General features: G+C 40.2%; 1 protein-coding gene across 2 annotated transcripts in view; it reads left to right on the top strand.

Annotated features, from left to right (window-relative positions):
* Positions 1-5,577: 5,577 nt before the first annotated feature.
* Positions 5,578-22,164, top strand: part of sog (chordin short gastrulation) — a 37,294-nt gene continuing 20,707 nt past the window's right edge. Inside the window, exons 1-2 of one of the 2 annotated variants that reach the window (XM_089476193.1) lie at positions 5,578-5,894; positions 16,330-16,724. In XM_089476193.1, the coding sequence (XP_089332319.1) occupies positions 16,379-16,724 (346 nt within the window). In that variant the 5' untranslated portion in view covers positions 5,578-5,894; positions 16,330-16,378. Of the gene's footprint in view, positions 5,895-16,278; positions 16,725-22,164 lie in introns of both variants that reach the window. The other variant, XM_089476192.1, reaches the window with a different exon arrangement.

The raw sequence follows: 22,164 nt of genomic DNA, 5'->3' as shown, positions 1-22,164 counted from the left end.
AATGAAAAAAATAGAAGAGTAAGACAAAGACTCCATAGTCTAAATGTAAGAAATTGTTAAATCAAATGCTAGTTGTGTTTTCTCTCGCTCTGTTGTCACTTCATTCGATTTGGAAACGACAACACATTGCTTTTATAGTTGAGCAAAACTTTATCTAACGATCTATTAGCAGGTTCCACGCATTCTTCGAACTAAAAACCAACAACAACGCCGCATGGAAGCCAACAGCTGAGTAAATTGACAAAGTCAAGGGAATATCGTAGAGCTAATAAAAAAAAAAAAAAAAAAAAAAAAAAAAAAGATAAAAAGTGAAAAAGTGAAAAAAACCGCAACAATCAAATGTGGAGAAGAAGAAGCAGCAGCAACAGCGTTGATCATAAAAAGTCTTACAACAGGTGTCCCATAAAAACGGAAGAAGCGCTCTGCAAATATTGCGCATACGACGCGTTGTTGTGGACAAAAGGCAAACATTGCGCATACGCCTCATTGGCCAAAAGCGATCGATGGAAAACTATCTATATATTTATATAGGTAAATACTATATATAGCTGTTTGTATAGCTGTGCACCCGCGACATCCATTGCCCCCTCCTCATAAGCCTATATATACTAAGCGAGCAAATAAATAAATAAATAAATAAATAATTGCCCAACAATTTTTGTGTGCTGTCTGCAAAATTTGTGATTGCGATCAATGATCAGTCGAGCGATGCTGCTCTATTATGAGTGTGGCTGAATGTGTGTGTGTGTGTGTGTGTGTGTGCGTGTGTGTGCCCTATGCCAGCGATAGATAGATACTTACGTATCGCCAGATAGACGTACTACCAACAGTCGCTGTAAATACACTCGCAGAAATTGTCTAGAAGCTGCTTCCGCTAAAAATAGGCATTGCTGATAGCCATCAAAGACTTGCCAGAGCAGCGGAACACTGACAAATGAAACGTGGAAGTGTGAAACATGCAAACAGACTGTGTAGATATGTTAGCCATGACAATGTGGAACAGTGGAAGGTAAAACAGTGGAATGGGTCTTAAAAGAGAGTGTGGAACTGAAATGTGGGTAGTGAAAACTTTGCATGAATATGAAACCGTAAAATGGGAGAGAACAAATCGCAGATGATGAAGCAATGGAGAAATCTCAATGAGATTTTGGAACTGAAATGTGGAGAGTGAAAATCTTACTATGGAATTGAAACAGTGAAAGTAAAACAGCATTGCAATGACATAGCAGGAGCAGTGCGGAACACTGAAAAGCGAAACAGGAGGCATTGAAACAGTAATGAATTCTATTTGCTAAACAAGTATAAGCATTTCGCTTCGTTTGGGCCATTCCACTGTTCCTTTTCATTAGCTTTGTGCACCTGCTCATTTCTTTGAGTGTATGGCCCACTATTGTCTTAATTATGTGCTGTTGTCTCTGCCGCTGCCGTCGCTGCCGCCGCTGCTGCTGCTGCTGCTTTTGTTGGTTCGGCCTCTGCTGCTGCTAGGCAAGGCGTGACTATCTAACGCCAGACAGTCACAGCCGCAGCCGCTTGGCTTACTCATCGTCTCATCAGCTAGCCCAGCCCTGCCCCTCCTACCCGGGACCCCAATCCCCCTATGCCCTGCTCTGCCTCCCGCCACGCCTCGCCCCTCACTCACACGGAGCCCCTAGCTGAAGTGCCCAAATTGTTGGCTAGCTTTTTTTTCGTTTTCTGTTTTCTTTTTCTTCTTTTTTGTTGTTGCTTTTTGCGCGTTCCGCTCTCGTTGTCGTTGCCGCCGTCGTCTCAGCCGCTGGCTCCGCCATGAACCTCCCGCTCTCTGAGATGACCATCGGCATCGGCATCGGCATCGGCATCTGTCGTCGTTGTCGTCGTCACCGTCGGTCGCCACTTGTTTATTTCTAAGTATTTGGCGCTCTCGCAAGATCACGCGCCGCACCGATCGCTGATAAAATTTGCTGCTTTTGGGGGCCCGCACGGCACTTGTGGCAGGGCGCAGGAGCCGGCCAGCAGGGCTTGGGGGTGGGGCTGCTGCCTCTAATCTGCGAGTGTTCTAATTTAGAGATGGGCGCATAGTCACGAATTTTGTAGACAATAAATTCACAGATCTTACGAATCACAAAAAAAAAAAGAAAATAATAATAATTAGTTGCATCTCTGAAATCGAAAGGGGAGAGATCTAGATCACAGGATTAGAATTATATATATAAGGCATACAAACTGTTTGAGCCAATTTGCAACTACTCTTAGTAATGCTTTATCTGAGCAAATTTGCAAACTGTAGATCCATAGACTATACAGAGTCGGTAAACTTTTAGAATTCAATGTAGAAATGAAATTTATATGTAAAAACATGTATATCTAGAGATTATAGTAAAAGATATAGCAATAGATCGTACCTAAAAAGATAAAAGACAGGTTAATGTATATAGTCAAGAAAGCCAAACAAGATTTCGAATATAATATCTATTAGAGAGACAGAGAAAGAGAGAGATAGAGACAGAGAGAGCGAAGAGAGATAGAATTGTTTCATTGTATACACATATATGTATGTATACTAAATAATCCCCAGCTCATTTATTGACTCTTAATTATGTCCATTCGCAGGGCGCCTGGCATTGTTTGGACTGGAATAACTAATTGGCTTTTGGGCGGGGCTGGATCATGCGTTCGCTCGTGTCCGACGTTGATTTATTTCCGAACTCGGGATCTCTATGGCCCAGCTCCGACTGGTCACATGGCAGCGGAACATTTGTGGTGCGGCATCGAGCATTGCACTGTTTATGGTATTTTGGCAAATGCACGTGCCATTCCACTATTTATGATCGCGTGTTGTTTGTTTGCTTTGGCTCGGTTTCGGCAACGCTTTTCTAATCAAAGACACCCTAATAAAGAAAAAAAAAAATACCGAAAATAACCTGCTAATTGATGCCACAATCAAGAATCGCCCCAGTCCGTACCCGAGTCAGAGCCCCGAAGCCAGCGGAGCTCCAATCTATCTGATTCGACGCTAAGTGGGAGGCAAACAATGCGCAAAACGAAATGGTAAACAGATAGTGTGTATTTTGCGAGCTCCCACAATGCTGGAGACCCCAATGGACGTAAGAGCTATGGAATTTGGAATAGTTTGGCAAGTGAAACAGAAAGATGCGCCAAGTGGAACAACAATTAGAGAAGAGCACATAAGAAAGGCTTATGTAGAAGGAATTATTTGATAGGTGGAATGGAATGGGGAACAGTGATGTATGAAGATGTGAAACAGTGAAAACGAAATGGTAAACAGCTTGTGGGTGCTTGGCTTTTACTTGGTCTACCAAGTGCCGAAACAATAACTCGAATCAAATATGAAAGAAATACAAATTTTCTTCATTATGGAATGCACGGAATATGAAACACGGATATATAGATTAGTAATATGTGAAAGACAGAAGTATACAAATGTTGTATATGTGGTTAGTAAGAAAATAAAATTGAAGATTGAAACAGTGAAAATGGCACACGCATATTAAGAGAAAGCGAACTGTAAAATCTATAAATTACTGCAAGTTTTTATCAAGCTATGTTGAACTTAACCAGTAAAGCCTATAGAACATATTTCCAATGAGTACTGGAACGCTGGAATTGGGCCATTTTAAAGCTGTTTCGCAGCCGAAAGCCAACTTTCAGACTAATTCGATAGTATAAGACCTCAGAGATATAGCTTAGATCAAGCGAATGCCTAGACAGCTACGTAATACGTTCCAATTTCAGTTGTTGCTATAGCTACCTACTGCCTAGGTGTAGACGTTGAATCGTGACAGAATATGAGTTGAAAGGGAAACCAGATTGTAGGCACAGAGTCGAGGCGCATGCACAGGTACACACATAGACACAGGTATTTAGCTAAGGTAAATACTTTCGTGTAAGTGGTTGGGCATGTCTCGGACCTGGGGTTGGGTGTCGGGTGTTGGGTGCTGAGTGCTGGGTGCTGGGGCTCTGGTCTGGGCGGCAGTTCTAGACATTCCATGGGAATGTGTTCCACAAAGCGAATGCGCCTATTTTTAGATACCTCAAAATGCATGCACAAACAGCGCAGATATCTACATATATCTTCTAGTATAGTATATATAGTAGTAGTTGCAGTCGGTGAATCTAAATCGAAATTTGACTCGTGACGATGATGGATCATTGCGTTGGCATTTGCTCCAGCTTACGAATGACGTCAGCAGCTGCATGGTAATGGCGGAATGCGGCCAAAGATCATGCGTTCTGTATCGCCTCAGTGTGTAATCGTAATACCATCCAAAAATTCCGCTAGACCAAAAATATCAAAACAGAAAAACAAAAATACATATATGAAATAAAAATAATGTAAATTTTGTGCAAAAATAAAATCATATTTTTGCAGTTACGCACAGTTGCACTGATAAACAAATGGTATGCCCGACTATGGAATACTCAGCAAAATATTGAAGTTGCATTTATAGTAAAATGGTATTAGCTATTAATGGAAAATGTTACTACAACAAGTTTATTTGCCGACATAAATTAGTGACTTAGTCTAATTTATATAAACTTAAAATAATTGACTTTGTTCTTAATGGAATATTGTTCTTTTTTGTATTAATTAATTCATAGAATAAATGTTGTTATCAATAAATAAATATTTATGCAATTCACATTACACTTACACATATCATACCTACACATTGTCAGTTGCTTGTTTTTACAGGGTATGCATGAACGTCGTCGTCGTTTGCTCGCTTGCATTAATACTTCGCACATTGCGCATACGCCGCGTGCGCCAATGCGCGGCTGCCTGTCGTAGGTTAGTTCCGCCGACAGCTCAGCTCCAAAAGGCGAATACACATATACATACATACATCGATACATACGTATACATACATGCATGTGCGTATGCTGGATAGTGGCGTATGCTTCAACAGGCCGCAGCAAACAGAAAAAAAGAAAAAAAAAAACACCACAAAGACAAGAAAAAGAAGAAATCCATGTGCAGACGGGGCGAGCTGGATGGGTGGGTGGGTGTGTGAATGCTGATTGCTGGGCGGGGCAGGCGCGCATTAGGTTAATAGATAGTGACTGGCAAAAGACAAAACAAACAATATAAAATACACGTTATAGGAACAGAGGCAGCAGCAACAAGAACGGCAACAACAACGACAACAGCAGCAGCAAGAGAAATGAAATTAAAATCCACAATAAGCCAAAAAGCAACAACAACTAATCCAGCAGGCAGCGAAGCGCGCGCGTCGTCGTGCATGTTGACAAAACACAAAAAAAAAGAACAAAAGCTACTAAAGCTAAAAAAAGGAAAAAAAATATTAACAACAACAAAAAGCTCAACAACAAAAGAACGTCAACGCCGACAGCGACGTCAGCGTCAGTGTCAAGCAGAGCGCAGCTGTCGGTCGTTGTCTATTTGCTTATTTGCCATACAGTTATGTGCTTGTATGTATGCCTCTGTGTGTGTGTGTATGTGCGCGAGCGTTTGTCACATGCGAGAGAGCCGCCAACGCAGAGAGAGGCGCGAGGCAGCGCGGCATCTATTCTATGCTGCTGCTACTGCTGCTGCTGCTGCTGCCGGCGCGCGTCAGCGTCAATCGAACTTCAGTTTGTCCAAGATCGCGCCGACCGAACGAACGACGCTAGAAAAGACGCGCGCGACAACAACAAAAACAACGACGACCACGACGAAAGAAAAAAAAACGCAGCGAATTCGAATGATAGAAAAAAAGCATAACACAAACAAAAACCATACGAAAGCCGAAGACAGCCGATTCCGAGTGCAGCCGAAATTGAGAAATAAACGCGAACTGTTAAAAGTTAACGGTTAAACGCGAGTGTCGTCCTGCACCAGCAGCAACAACAACAAGCAGCGGCTTTTGCGAAAACAAAACGCGCATTTTTCAATTCTTGTAGGTGACAAAAACAAAAAACAAAAAAAGAAGTGTTGAAGCATGCGTGTGCCTGAGAGTGTGTGTATGTGTGTGAACAGTCACACACATGTGCACATTTATATAGCTGCCCTGCTCGCACTTGCCATTGAATGCAATTCAAGAGACAATCAAGCCTAAATGAAATTGGACATTGATAAATGTTAAACGATATCAAATATAGCATATTCATATACGATATACGCGACACGATATATCACATATGTATGTATATGATCTATGAGATATTTATGTGATATATGACGTCTGATTGATGGCTGGGCCAATCAATTTAGATGTATATAAATGCCTCAGAAGAAACTAAACCAAGTGCACTTTAAAACAAGCAACTGGCGTGCAACTGACCGAGTCGACGTGCAAATACCCTATAATTGTGTAAATTTATATTAAGATAAGTCGAGGCAGCCTTTCCATGGCAGTTAGCTAAAAGAGTTAATCAATCTGTCCCAATTCAGAGATACCCTCTGAATATCAAGTTGAATATGACCTTACAATGCTTCCACTCTTTTACTTGTAACAAATCTAGGGTCGATTCCGAACACCTACCGCTCTGTAAACCTTATCGAGCTAGGGTATTTTTATAGTCACAATTAAAAGCATGTGGCATGGATTGGAGAGCTATTCAAAATTCACATAAATCCAAAGTAAATTTGTAAGCAAAATGAGCAAAATATGGAGTGCAATATTACTCAGTGACATTCTCGGCTAATTTCCGAGTGATCGACTAATCGACTGATCGACTGATCAAGTCATTAACTCGAGGAATGCAGAATGCACGGCGCAAGCTCGCACCGCCCCGCCCTAGACACCTTCAGCCAAGACACACACCCACAAAAAGCAGGCAATTACCTGGCAATGATGTTGGCTTTTATTACTATCATTTTGAGGCTGTGTGAAGGGCGCCCCAAAATCCAAAAACAAATAATGAAAATAAAAAACTTGAAAAAAAAGCGAAAACAAATCAGAAATCAATCGATCGACCGTTTGGGTTGGGGCATTCAGTAAATGCCATGCTAAAAAAAATACTTAAAAAAATAAAAATAAAAGAAACAATTTTACAATTTACAATTCAATGGCTGCTCGATCGGTCGGGAATCGGATCGTATCGCATCGCATCGCTTCAGCAATTGGTGTGGCTTACAGCATTGGCGATTGCACTGCAACAACAAGGCGTGGCAGTAGGCGAAGGGGCGACAGGGGGAGAGAGCTTACTAGATGCTGGGTGCTCTGGGTGCTGGAAGCTGCCATTAAATAAGCACATAAATTGCGGGCACTGATGACGCACCGAGCGGTATTTTTTTTTTTTTTTTTCTGATCGAATCATACACATTCTTTGGGCACTTCGCTGTTCTGGCTGTTGCTATTGATGTAATTAGCATTTGAATTATTATGAAGTCTTTGACACTGTTCAAGGATGCAGAGAATTAGAGAGAAAGAGAGGGAGAGAGTGTGAGTGCGATAAATAGAAGGGGCAATAGGAATGGAGACATGGATAATGAGTGAGTACATCAAAGAGACAATAGGAGAGTGAAAGGAAGAGATGAAGAAAGGGGACAACAAAGAGAAAGATAGAAATAGGAAGAGTAAGAGTGGTAGTGGAAGAGGGAGACAGAGAGACAGAGAGAGAAAGGGAAAAGATAGACGGGTAATGGGAGGTAGGGGATTCAAGATCTAGGTAGACTAAAATATAGAGATATATTTATAGAGATAAGATAAGCATATGTGTAGATGTATAACAAAATATAGAATACGAAAGATATCCATGTACAGATATAGATATATAACAGAGAAAAAGATAGATATAAGGAGAATATAGGGAAATTGAATCAGTAATACCTTGTTCTTGGTTGCTCTAGCTGGAAGATGTCTCTTCGCTTGTCGGACACAAAAACCCGTAACGTAACTGCTTGGTTTTATATAGGTCAAAGAACTAATGCTAATGTATTCACTGTGTTTATTTGAAGACAGCATTATATACTTGCTGATCAAGTAAATTGGGTCTCTCGTATACTAAACAAAAAACAAAAAGAAACTGAAACGAAAAGCCGAAGCGAAAACGATTGAGAAAGATAGAGGGGGGAGAGGGAGCGCGAGAGGTTACTATATTAATGGATATTACAAATAACAGCTGCGCGAATTGTTCGCTTTGCACTCGACACCAATCGATATGTGAACACGCAGGCGATCGATCATGCGAGTGATCGATCAATTGATCGATCTATTGCAATGCGAATCACTCAACAGGTTAACAGGTCTCCGTTGCTTTTCCAACTCTTGTCAGCCAGTTGTCAATTGCCAATTGCCAGTTGCCAGTTGCCATATGCTCGCTGAGCTGTATAAATATTCATACTTTGATGCGAATCAGAATTAAACTCTTCTAACTCTTTAATTGCAGAAATGTTAAATCTGTGATGGATACCTATTTCAGTTAAATTTAGGAAAGAGAACCAGACTGAGAATTGTCGAATGTATAGAGGCTAAATAGACAGTTCAAAGATAAGAGTGAATAGATAACCTGAGAGAGAGAGAGAGAGAGAGAGAGAGAGAGAGAGAGAGAGAGAGAGAGAGGGAGAGAGAGAGAACAGAGAAACAGTCACAGAACAAGAGATATATAACAACTGAGACAGAGAAAGAAAGCTGACGGTAAGAAAGAGAGATAGACATGTAAGTACAGGCGTATAAGAGAGAGGGAGAAAGCTGAAATGAGCTTGATGCTCAAAAGATCTCATAATAGAAAAAAAGAAAAAAATGTTGTTAAGAGTCAAAGTTCTTTAATAACTTTAAATTCTTAAGTCAATTGTCAGAGCCTTTAAAACTCATTAGATTACTGTTGCTTATATCCAGACTATCCTCAATTGATTTTGAAGGACTTTACGCCAATAGAAGTTTAGCTTGTCTTAATCCAATAAACGCTTCAATGTACTTTCAAAGCTCCCCATAGAGCAGAAAATAAGACAACAATCATTGCAAACACATTGCCAATATCCATTAGCAACTTTCGCTAGTCGATTATTCCCTTGATGGATATTGCCTTCAGCTTGTTAATAAAACAAAACACAATGCACAATAAACAATAAACAAAATACGATAAACGATGAGCGAATTCATATGCTTTCAATATGAAACAACAAAACTAACAGATGTTTGTGCAGTGCAGTGGCTTTTGCCATTTGCCATTTAAATCAGACACAATTTTTTTGTGATTTACTTTGATTGGCATCTAATTTATGATTGACAGTTACAAACGTTGCGACCAGCCGATAGACCGACCGCCCGACCAAACGGCCAAGCGCTCCGTCAGCCTACCGCAAATGCGGATACAGATACACAGAAAGTGACAGATACGGATACATAGACAGATAGATACAGATACAAATTGAGAAATACACATTATAGATAGAGGAAAATAAGTATACGGATACAGCTTCACATACAGGTACATATATGGGGATACAGATATAGATACGTTTATGTAGATACAGTTACAGTTATAGATAGATACATGGATGGATAGTTAAATAGATAGATAGATAGATAGATGGATAGAAAGATAGATAGATACATTGATACATAGATACATAGATACATAGATACATAGATACATAGATACATAGATACATAGATACATAGATACATTACATAGATACATAGATACATAGATACATAGATACATAGATACATAGATACATAGATACATAGATACATAGATACATAGATACATAGATACATAGATACATAGATACATAGATACATAGATACATAGATACATAGATACATAGATACATAGATACATAGATACATAGATACATAGATACATAGATACATAGATACATAGATACATAGATACATAGATACATAGATACATAGATACATAGATACATAGATACATAGATACATAGATACATAGATACATAGATACATAGATACATAGATACATAGATACATAGATACATCGATACATCGATACATCGATACATCGATACATCGATACATCGATACATCGATACATCGATACATCGATACATCGATACATAGATACATAGATACATAGATACATAGATACATAGATACATAGATACATAGATACATAGATACATAGATACATAGATACATAGATACATAGATACATAGATACATAGATACATAGATACATAGATACATAGATACATAGATACATAGATACATAGATACAGATAGATCACTCTCTTTCTCTCTAATCAAGTTCAGACTCTGTGGGATAGACTCAGAAAGAGAGAGAGAGAGAAAGAGAGACTCGCAGCTTGATTTACGTAGCTTGCTTCTCCATTTGGCTAGCTGCGGTCGCCCTCATCTGACAGCATTGTCAAAAAAATATACAATAGCTGGCAGCTACCGTTCCGAATGGTTAGCTGTAACCGCTGCCTCAACCTCAAACCCCACCCCAGAGCCGGGCTGCAGCCCCACCTCAAGCCCCAAGCCGAGCGCCCAGTTCGATCATGAAATTGATTTCTCGGATTACGCGTCGTATGCGCAACAGCAGAACGTTTCAGTGCAGCTCTTTGCTGTTGGGCGTGCGATCCATTGCTCTAGTCGCTTATCAGTTGGGGCCGCATTACATGAGCCCATCAACCCCCTATATAGCGATGATATAATAGCCGATCGTACGATCGTAACGATACGATACGATTGATCGCACTGCGCGCTACCGTTGCGAATTCGGTGTAAACCCATTAAAGTCTTAACGTGGACTTGTCGCAAAGCCATAAACAATCGAAACCGTCGCCGCAAACAATTGCCCGATAAGCAATGCATTCATCTATGTATATGTGTATAAACATACGATATACGTATTTATTGTATAGCCATATAACTGCATAATAATCGTGAGTGTTCGCAGAACTCTGTTGGGCAATTGCTGACATTTATTAGCGGAAACGAATCGAATGGGTATCTTCAAGTTGATTGATTACTTAACAGTTCTGCAAATTGAAGCGAAGTAGATCTTATGCTTATGATTCGATAAATATCGGCTTTCATTGACATCTTTTAGAGATTGCAGAATATAATATTAAAGAAAATTTCTCTTAGCGCACGACGACATTCAATTTCATGAACTTAACAACAGGTAATACGAAAGAGACAAGATGAGTGAAAGAGAGAGAGAGAGACAGAGTTGAGCTTGTTTTTCATGCAAGTCATGTCTGGAAAAGCTGCCAATTGATATTGATGATGCGATTAATTAACTCTTAGCTAGAAATGTGAAAGAGACATTGAGAGAGGGAGAGAGAGCAAGCTACTGGGACTGAGACGGAGATAGTGCTAGATAAAAAATGTATTCAAGCAATGACTAAAACACAAGATTAATCATTCAACCAGTTCTAAGCACACGAAACGCTTTCGCTCTTGAAAGAAATATTAAAGAAAAATTCTTGCTTGACTTTTCCTTAGATTTTCTTCTTTATATTTTTTTGGGTTGCTCGATCATGAGGTGAAACGAAACGAGTATATTTGTTTGCTGCCAAGGTAGTGCAAATAATTGGCATATGATATATAATATATTATTTTTGTCAGTGTAAAGTTATCCGAACTAGAATCTACAGACTTGGAATTAGGGGGATAAAATGCCACTATAGAGAGTGAGATCCAAATATTTGCTGGAACCTTGAGCGGGTATTATTCAGTCGGCTGTGCCCTGCTGCAATGATGTTACTTGTCTTGTCTTGTCTTGTTGTTGTTGTCATTTCGATGTTTGTCTCGGGGGCTGGCGACAAATCCCTTTATGGCCGTCGATATATCATTTTAAAGCTGATTTTTTGTTGTGTCTTGTAGTTTATTTAACTGTTGGATATTTGGATGTCGGAGCCGGTGGGCGCGGGGGCGGTTGCCGTGGGGATGGGGCACGTGTGAGCGCAATTAAAACAAAATGTTCGCAAATATATTAAGTATTAGTAATAAATAATGGAAAATATTTGTGCGCGTATTTCGAAAGAAAAATATGCAAAGGCTGACGAGTGACGAGCAGGCACAGAGGAAGAAAGAGACAAAGACAGAGTCAGAGACAGAGACAGAGAGAGGGCCACTGGTGGCATTTACTTTGCTTTTATTTCTTCAATTCCCATGTCAATTTCATTATCAACAACAACAAATTTATTCCCGCCTGTAGCGCCAGGCGTTGGGCCATAAAATCTTGCGATATCGTTAACAATCATTTCTGTCACTCTTAAAGCAAAAATAAAACAAATTAAAATAGTTGAAGCACTAATAAAAATACAAAATAAACCCACAAAAAGTTGACAACTAAATAAATAAATAAACAGAAATAAAAAACAGAAAAAATAACTCGAACGGAATGCAGAGTAAAATTATGAAATAATATGCACGAAAATAGGCAGATGGCAACAGCCAGACATGGTCTACAGATACCCTAACAAATTCTGTTCCAATACGTTAAAGCATTCAGTACATGAAACAAAAAATGAAGAAGGTGTCCTCAAGGAACTCGACACTTAGTGAACTTACAGAGCTGAAATATGGTATAGGAATATCTTTATGCTTTAACTATAATATATTATAAAATCAGAATTATCGGCATGCTACATCATGATATTCTTTGCTGAGTTCCCATGAAACTCAAGTCTTTATGAAGTTAAAGAACAACTTTTGACTTAGCACAGTTGTAGCAAAAAACATAGTTAAACAAAACGGAGATCTATACTCGATTTCTTACATTAGACATATTTATCAAATTATACTCCTACACATATGCATATGTCTATAATACAAATAATCATAGACAGCAATTGATTGATTGTTATAAAGAGGAACCTCAAGTGCTCACACTAACTGTTCAAGTCACAATTAAATTGCAATAATTAAATTTATCTATATAGTATAGATAGGGTATATCAGTGTCGATCAAACATATTAACGCACTTTTTCGTAGTATTTTTCTGTTTGTATGCCGTATTTCCATTTCATAAAATTTTTGGTGAACGTTTTTCGTTGTTTTTGAATGTGAGAAATTTTCAGTTATTGTTTGTTCTTGTTTTTGTTGTCAGCCTCATTTAATGCGCTGCTCGCAGCAGCAGCGACGTCGGCGTCAGCGTTGTGTCTGCGATTTGAAATATTCCTATAAATGTTTTGGCCTCACGGCCCGCCGCAAAAGAAAAAAAAAAAAAAAAAAAAACAATATAAATCGGCGTAGTTATATATATTCACATACATATGTACATATATACATATCTGTGTATATATATTCACATGTTTGTATAAGTGCGATATCTGTCTCTTGTCTATATGAAAAGAAATGTTAAAATGTCTGAAACATGCGTACAAAATGCTAATACAAAGCAACAACAGCAACAACAACAAACAGCAATCAACAATCAACAAGAACAACAACAAAAGTGGGAAAAGCTTTCTAGACGCCCGCCAAATGGCAAAGAAAAATGCTTTTCCTTTGATTTATGTAGTTTTAGCTAGCGACGTCAACGCTGACGTCGCAGCCAGCGTCGCAGTCAGTAGCAGAGCCAATGAAGCAGAGCTCCTTCCTCTAGAACAAACCAAATGCAATTGCAAATTCGAAAGTCTTAGAAAAGAAAATTAAATATACAAAAATTTTATTGAAAAATTTGAAGCAAACAGCAATATGGATAAATGAATAATAATACGAGATATACATACATCTACATATGTGAATGGACATGTTTTAGTTCCCAATTCAAATAGAGCAAATATTACTCATAGCGAATTGGAATTGGTCTAAGTTTCAGTTTTGTCATAGACTTGATTAATTCTTGGTTCTAAAACACAAGTGATTCAAAATTATATACGATATATGTATATATCTTCATACAGAGAGCTATGAACTGATGTGCATATAAAATGGAATAAATTGATTAACTAAAAATTATTATAATTACCTATATTAAATATTAATACATATATACAAAATTTATGTATTTGGATTTTCTTGTTCAATATTCTAGACAAATTCATAATTTATATAGGAAAATAAAGAAATACAAAAAAAAATAATAATAATAATTTTAAATTCCTTAAGTTCTCGCTATAGATTTATATTTTCAAGCATTTTTGCCATTTTCGAAATTGTTTTTCATTTTCGAAACACTTGAAGATGAAATATATAAGAAATTATACAAATTCAAACCAATTAATTTTGGATTATTAATATTTATTTGTATTTAAGTATCATAAACTGCGCAGATTGTTCACTATAGCGTGGTATTACTGCATGCAGCAACTATATCAACTGCTGAATGCTCCATATATAGTACATACATATATATAATGTTATAGATATGATACGAAGCCCCGACCCTCGTAATATGATAGCAGCAAAAAGGTAAACAAACTAAATAGCTAACTGGGTAATCGGGTAAGCGGGTAAGCGGGTGATCGGTCTATCGAGCCTAGATCTTAGACCAAAAACAAAACAAAACAGCAAGCGAAATTATTCCCCCACTCTCTCTCTCTCCCTTTCTCGAGGTTTCTCTATCTCTCTCTCTCGCTCTCTCTCTCTCTCTCTCTCTCTCTCTATTGCGCTGTATTATACTAACTAATCTTATCATAATAACTAAGCATAGACACTCTCACTCACACTCGCATACATAGGGAGAGTAATGTTTACGGGAAGGCGTAGGTGCGCAATTCTCCCTCTCCCACATCCTTTTATTCGTTTTTCCGATTTGTTGTTGCTGCTGTTCGGCAAATGTTGCTAGCCTGCGATTGGCTCAAAAAGGATGCGCTATGCAGCCAGTCTCCCTGCCGCTGCGCTGGGCATGGCCGCAGCCCACATTATGTTCGCCTTCCGTCGCTCACGCCCACGCGCAGTCAACGCAATTTGCACAAGCAGCCGCTAGGTAGATAGGTAGGTAGCCAGTCGGTCGGTCAGGTGGTTGATTGCTCAAGCGGGGCGAGCGGCTGGCAGCATGTTGCAGCAGCTCAATGCTTTGGTTACATGTTGCGTAGCGGGGGGAAGGAGTGGGATATGCCAGCCAGCCAACACGCACGCACGCATGCGCTGCTGTTGCTGTTGCTGGGCTGGCAGCGCTGCGGCGCTCATTCAACTTTGCATCGTTCGTCATCGGGCAAACATCTCGGCGACACGCGACTCAGCAGCAGCAGCAGCAGCAGCAAGGCGCAGGCTTTGCAAACAATAGCAACAACAACAACAACAACAACAACAAGAACAGCAGCAAAAGAAAATTGCGCTGCTGCTGCTGCCAAACCGCTAGCAGCAAACACGACGACAACAGCCGAGCGCCGCACGAATGCGCAAATACGAATCACGACAGCAACAACAACCTCCAAAGGCGACGACGACGACAGCAGCAGCAGCAGCAGCAGCAACTTTGTTGCTCTCTCTCACGGTGCGCAACTCTCTCTCAGGCGCGCTCTCGTTCTTTGCACTCAACTCATCGGCTGCGTGCCTGCCTGCCTGTCTGCGCTGCTTATGCGCACGTCGCTCTCGCTCTCTCTCGCTCGCTCTCGCCTGCGCTCGCTCTCAGATCGTGCACTCTCGGCGCTCTGCCGCTGCCAGCGTCGCTGTCGCTGTCGCAGTCGCTGCTGTCATCGTTTGCGCTCGTTGGGTTTTAGTTTATTTATTCCACCGACCGATACCGTGTGGACATTATTTTCTGAAACGATCGTAACCGCACAACATACACAAACACACACACACACGCACGTACGTCGTCGTCGTCATCGCACACACATACACAGAGTCTCGCAGCGAGCCAGCAGCGGCGCAGCAGCCAGAGCCCATATACACGGCGTGTGCGCCCCGTGAGCTATCTAGTAGATAAAAACTCGCCGACTCGCCGACAACAGCAACACAAGCAACACATTAACAACACAACCTAGCAACAATCAAGCAACAAATTGAAGCAACAACTCTTTTCTCTCCTTTTTGTTGTTCATCGCCTGTATTTGTTTTTGGGCAACGAAAATGTGCAAAAACGTAGCTTGAGTCAATTTCAATTGCAATCACCAAATTTTCATTGCAAAAACTGTGCGAAAAAAAAAATCAATTTGCTTAAAATTACAGTCGAATCAAAATCAAAATCAAAATTAAAATCAAAGCAAAATAAGAAGCTAACGAAACACATTAAAACCTTAACCTAAACTAGGTGTTTGCAACAAATTTGCAACAACAACAAGAAAAACGCGTGTGTTATCTAATCTATAAAACAAAAAAAAAATAAAAAAACGGCATTCAAATAAAGTATATATCTATATATATATATATATGTAAAAGAAAAATCGGTACGGTCGGTCTTTATATATATTAAAAGTTTTTTTTTCTGTTTACGTTTATTTGACAACCTTAAAAACAAAATTGAAGTAAGAAAAGTGTGTGTGAAGCAAAAGTTCTTTTTTTTTGTAACTTGAATAGAAGAAGAAGAAGCGAAGGAAACTAAAGTATAAAAAAAAAATCTACGAAAATGAACAACAATCAAACGAATATTGCGACGGCCTTGGCCACGGCCACAGGCACGGTCCAAACGCTGGAGAGGCATGCCAACATTAGTTGCAGCAACTGTTGCAACACCAGCAGCAACAGCAACAGCAACTGCAACAGCAGCAGCAACAGCAGCAACAACAGCAACAGCAACACAAACAACGCCACATATTATTATCAGAGAAGATTGCAACACCTGCTGCTGCTCGCTTTGCTCGTCTGCGTTGCCAGCCTCAACAGCTGTTGGCTCCAGCCGGTGCAGGCGCGACGCCACGCCCCCTTAATGTTCGAGGAGGCCGATACGGCCAGACGCTCCAATAGACCAGCAGGTAAGTCCAAGTATAAATATCATACATAGTATCGTATCGTATCACATCACCTCGAATCGAATATACCCAAGCTAGATCATATCCAATCCAAGTCCACGTATAAAGCCATCATATCATATATAATATCACATAATATCGAACATAGTCGTCAGGTTAACTCGTAGGCAATCTAACATTGCGCATACGCCCCGTCCGTCAGCTGGCCATAAACATGTTGTACGTTTTTTTGGTCGGCTTTCGGGTTTTCCGCTGGACAGCAGGTAGTGGTAGCCGGCTCGCACCCTTAAGCCGGCAGCGTGCTCGCTCCTTTGGGTTTTTCACAATTTTTTATGCCCGCCTGCTAATCCGGAAAATGGGAATTCCCTTCCGACTGTTTGCTGCCTGCCCGCTGCCTGCTAGGCCCAGACACCGAGGCGTCCTCAATGTTTGGGCCTTTGTCATGGGCTAAGCTGCTTAGCAGCTCACACACAATATACAATATACCATATATAGATATATATAGATCTCTCTCTCTATATAAATATATTTATTTGTATATATTTATGTATATTTTTATGGATCAGACCCAGTTTTGTTGGCCCTGGCTGCTGTTACGATTCTTACGCTTGATTAGCCGCATTTCCTGTTTTTATATAAAGATTCTCTCATTTTCCTTTTGTTTTGCCCACGCGCCCCATCCCGCTCTCTCTCTCTCTCTTCCCTTCTCTCTCTGTGTTGTTTGCTTCTTCTGTTTTTCAATTAAAAACAGTTTGCGGTTTTTATTGCAACGACTTTGAGCCGTTTCTCGTCTTACAATGCAAAAATGCATAGCAATTGCCGTCCGTCGGCAATGTTCATGTTATTCTTCATGTTAGAACTGATTTGCAATTATTACAAACAATTTTGATAGAGGCCGGGGAAACAATTTTATAACTCTAAAAATTATGTTTGCATTTCATCTAGTTTATTGAACTCTTTCATTTTTATTAGCTCTCATCAAAATCTGTTGTCGTTTGACCATAGCTAAACCCATCTAATCAGCATAATTCAAACAAGATCTATTCTTTTATAATAATCAAATTCAACATAATTCAACTCAGAAATTAAAATTGAGCTTAATTGAATTATAACTAAATTGCTATACAGCTCGATCGTCGTTCAACTAATATTCAAATCTTTAAATGAATGTAAACTCTTAATATATTTTAATATTCCAAGATTTTTGTTGGCAAAACTACATAAATTGTAGGCCCTGTTAGGTGTAGAAAATCTAAATCAAATCGCATGTCGTGGACATAATGCTAGAAACGTAAAATTAGGTTCACTCTGTGATATTTGAAACAATTTCCGAAAATGCCATGCGATGCTGCATATTGCAGCGCCGCCTTTGAGTGCATAAAATTTTATCCAAATCCCACGACATTTACGTAAAGCTAATTATAGAAAAATAGGTTGTACAAATCAAATAATTTGTCTGGTCTTGGCTCAGCTCATTAAATTTTTATACCCAGTGCAATGGGCCAGCATAAGACATAAGCTTAAGCAATAGCAACGGCAACAGCAACAGCAACAATATCCATCAATGGGCCAACATAGCGCCCACTCCAAATAGAGTTTACCGAGTGCTAATTAAAAGCTCAGCATAATTTAGTCGTTATACATACATACATATATACAGACACTAGAGCGTAGTAGTGGAGTTGTAGCCACCTTTCGATTGACTACAAATTCGTTCAACGGCAAATCCCACCAACACACTAAACATGATTTTTTTTAATGAATGAAAATCCAACGCATACACACACACACACACACACACACGCACGCACGCACGCACACCAAATTTTAGCTGTTCTCTTTTAGCCTTCATTTTGGCTAGAGGTAAGTGCGGCAAGCGACGGCGCCGCCGCCAACAGATTGGGCTAATCAAACATCAAAAACCACGCACGTTTTTTTTTCGTCTTCGTGGGACCGAAAGGGGGTGCGGTAGGGGAGACCTACTACTAACTACCAATTCGTTTTGTTCATTTCGCATTTAATTTAGCTGATTAACAAGCGCTGCTGCTGCGGCTGCGGCTGCGGCTGCTGGCCCCCTTTGAAAGACCGGACGGTGGGGCTGCCTACGACGTTGCCTACAGCAGCTGAGCTACCTCTTCAGCCCCTCTCTGTCTGTCTGTCTTTCTGTCTCTGTCTGTCTCTCTCGCACACAGCATTCGCCATTCGTCAGCATAATTCATTTATTCAACTGTCTGCCGCCCAGTTAGGTGTTAAAAAGTTGTTAACTTATTTTTAATGAATGCGTGTAAAAGACAACAACAACAACAGCAGCAGCAGCAACAACAACAACAACAACGAAAATCAAGATGTGCCTACGTAAAGCAGCAAACGAGACAACGACAGACAAACAGACAGACAAAGACAGCAAGAAGGGAGAGCCAGAGCGAGCGGGGGCAGAGGGAGGGCGAACGCGATGCCGTTTGGCATCTCGGCAAACATATCCATGATCTTTAACGAAAAACGAATACGAATGCGAAGCACATGAAAAAAGCCAAAAACAAAACAAAAACAAAAATAAAAGAGCTGAAAAAAAAAACGAAACACGTTAAGTCCCAACAGCCAACAGCCACGACGCGCCGTCTGTCAGACGCCAAATCTGCCTTTTTTTTAGCCTTTTTGCATCAGCAGCAGCCGCAGCCGCAACTGACTTAAGATACCCGCATTTGCAGAGGAAATATGTGACTGGCCTAGGCTAAAAGTTTTTTTCGCGCGTTTATAATATAGGGTTTGAAAAAAAGCTAAACGAAATTAAACAGGGCTTAGTTATGAGGGAGTTGTAACAGAGGTAGACAGATATAGCGGTATATGAAGTTAAAGAGAGAGAAAGAAAAAACTGCTAAAAACTGCTTTGTCTCGGGATAACTGCACAGAAAGCCAAGAAAAGGGCTAAAAACAGCTGTCAGGAGAAATCTGAAGCTAGATATATAGAGAGGATACAAAAAAGTTGAGAAAAATATAATATATGGCTAGGAAAGTTTATACAGCTAAGACTATACAAGCTTTCATTGTATGAGTATACATATATATCTTAACTATATAGCTAAAAAGCTAACCAAAAACATCTATATATTTAGCTTTAAGTCAGTTGGGTGAAAAACTAACTACCTAAGATTTTCTTTTAGCTGCAATGCTTGTCAAAGAGAAAAAACTAGCTTTAAGTTTACCCGTAATTTATACAAAGTTAGAGCTATATATCTTGGCCGTAAAGCTAGCTAAAAAACTAGCTAGTTTTCGCTAAGCTGCTTAGGGTGTTTAAGTTTCGGCTTTTGTTGCTTTCTTCAGGCTGAATTTGTGGCTGTCGGGCGACAGGGACCCAAAAAAAAAAAAACAACACGATTGAGCCAACAGCCGGCGTCAGCGTCGGCGTCGGCGCCGCCGTCGACGTCACTGTCAGTTGCATGTCAGGCAGTCGAAAACGAAATGCAACCAATTTGTTGCCGGCAGCGACAACAGCAACAGCAACAACAACAACAGCAACAAAAGCACCCAATTGCAGCCTTTTTTGGCTTGGAGACGAGGCGTCGCCAGTTTCGCCGCAATCGCCAAATCGCCGCCAGCCGCCAGCAGCGGCAGCGGCAGCGACTGCGTCGCAATTCGCTGGAGTCGCGTGTGGGCAGAGGAAGCACTTAATGCCCACAAGGTGTCAAATTGCAGCAGAGAGTTTGTTTTCTGTTTTTGTTGTAGTTGTTGTTGTTGCTCTTTTCTAGCTCGAATTCGAAGTCGAATTTCGGTTACGAGCTCGTTGGGGCTGTGCGGCTCGCCCACCCAGCCCAAGGAGAAGCCAGCTCTAGCTAGAAAAGAGCCAAAGCACAAGGTGTGTGTCTGTGTGTGTGTTAATTAATTTGACTTTTTTTTGTTGTATTTGCGGCTGCAGCGTAGGCAAATAAGATACAGCTACGCTTCACAGCTTCGTGGGCTGGCTTTTTTTTTTTTTTTTTTTTTGGCTGTTGCACATTTCCGTTTGAGTGAGAGAGCAAGCGAGGAAGGGAGGGAGAGGGAGAGAGAGGCAGAGTGGGTGTGTGAGCTGGCCGTTTTTTCTTTTATAGTTTTTGGCCGGAATTAGCGGGAATGAATGCAAATCAATCGAGAAATCGCCTTTGATTGGCAGCTTCGTTCTGGTTTCAGCTACATTTTCCAGCCATTCAATTAGCACAAACAGTTAATCTGCCATGACCGCCCGCCCGTCTGCCGCTTGCGCATCACTGTTAGCCAAAAGCGCCGCCAAAGGGCTCACTATACATAGATATTGAAAATTATGGCAAATATATTCATATCTATATAGTTTGCACAGAACAATTTTTTAGCTTTTTTATAGCCATTTTAGTCAAGTTGAAGTAGAGTAAAGTAAAATCAGTTGATGCATTCGCGTAGATTTATTAAGGGGTATTATGTGTCTGTTGTGCTATTTTCTATTTGTGGGAATCTCCTTATAGATGCATTATCTTTTTACCAGTTTAAAGCTCTGTTCTGTGCTTACGTTCCACTGAGAGCTTTTGCTCTACCAGATCTGCACAGATCTACAAAGTATTTTCCTTCTTTGATTTCTTGAGCAATGAGTCGCGTGCTGCTGCTTCTGCCGCTGCAGTCTCATTCATTGCAGCTGCAGCGATCATCATCATCGTCATCATCGTCATCAGCATCAACGTCATCAGCAAACTAGAGCCCACACCCACCGCCCAGCTGCCACCTTCCACTGCTCAGCCACGAGACACACATCCTTAGAATATTTGTGCAACTTATCAGCGCATTTAAAATTAGCCAGCAACAACAACAGCTACAACAACAGCAACAGTAACAACAATCTTCTTTTAGCATTGTTTTTGCCGTCTGAACTCTTGACGACATCTGCGACGGGGGCAACTCGCAGTCGCGTGATTTGCTTTGTAAATGAGCAAAAATGCAAAACTAAAACCAAAAACAAAAACAAAAACCAACAACAACAAAAAAAATCGAAAAAATTAAAAATAAAAAAAAATAAAAACGGAAAAAGACAAGCAAAAACAAATGAAAAATAAAAAAAATAAATAAATAAAAATAGTCATTGAAAATGTTTACGGCCAGAGACGCGTTGCCTTTAGCTGCCTTCAGCTGACTTTAGCTGCCTTTACAGCTCTGTTCCAAAATAGCCAACACACACACGCACATACACACACACACACACACACATATGCACGGAAATTAGCTGCTTTTGGGGCAACTCATGCGCAATTGTCTAAACAAAATTTCACAGACACTAAAATAATTGCAACGCTGGCAACACGAGTTCGTTCCACAGCGGCTTCCATTTAGCTTCTTTTTTTGAAGCGGCTTCTTTTTTTTAAGCTAAATATATGTTTTACAAATAGTTAAGTGCATATAAAATGCTGCTTAGTGTTTGTTAAAGCAAAGCATAGTTTAAGCTCAA

This window comes from Drosophila arizonae, chromosome X (assembly GCF_054131065.1).
Source record: "Drosophila arizonae isolate 15081-1271.41 chromosome X, UAZ_ARI_1.0, whole genome shotgun sequence".
Lineage (NCBI taxonomy): Eukaryota > Metazoa > Arthropoda > Insecta > Diptera > Drosophilidae > Drosophila > Drosophila arizonae.
The sequence above is the reverse complement of the archived record's forward strand: the minus strand, read 5'-3'. Positions and strand labels throughout refer to the sequence as shown.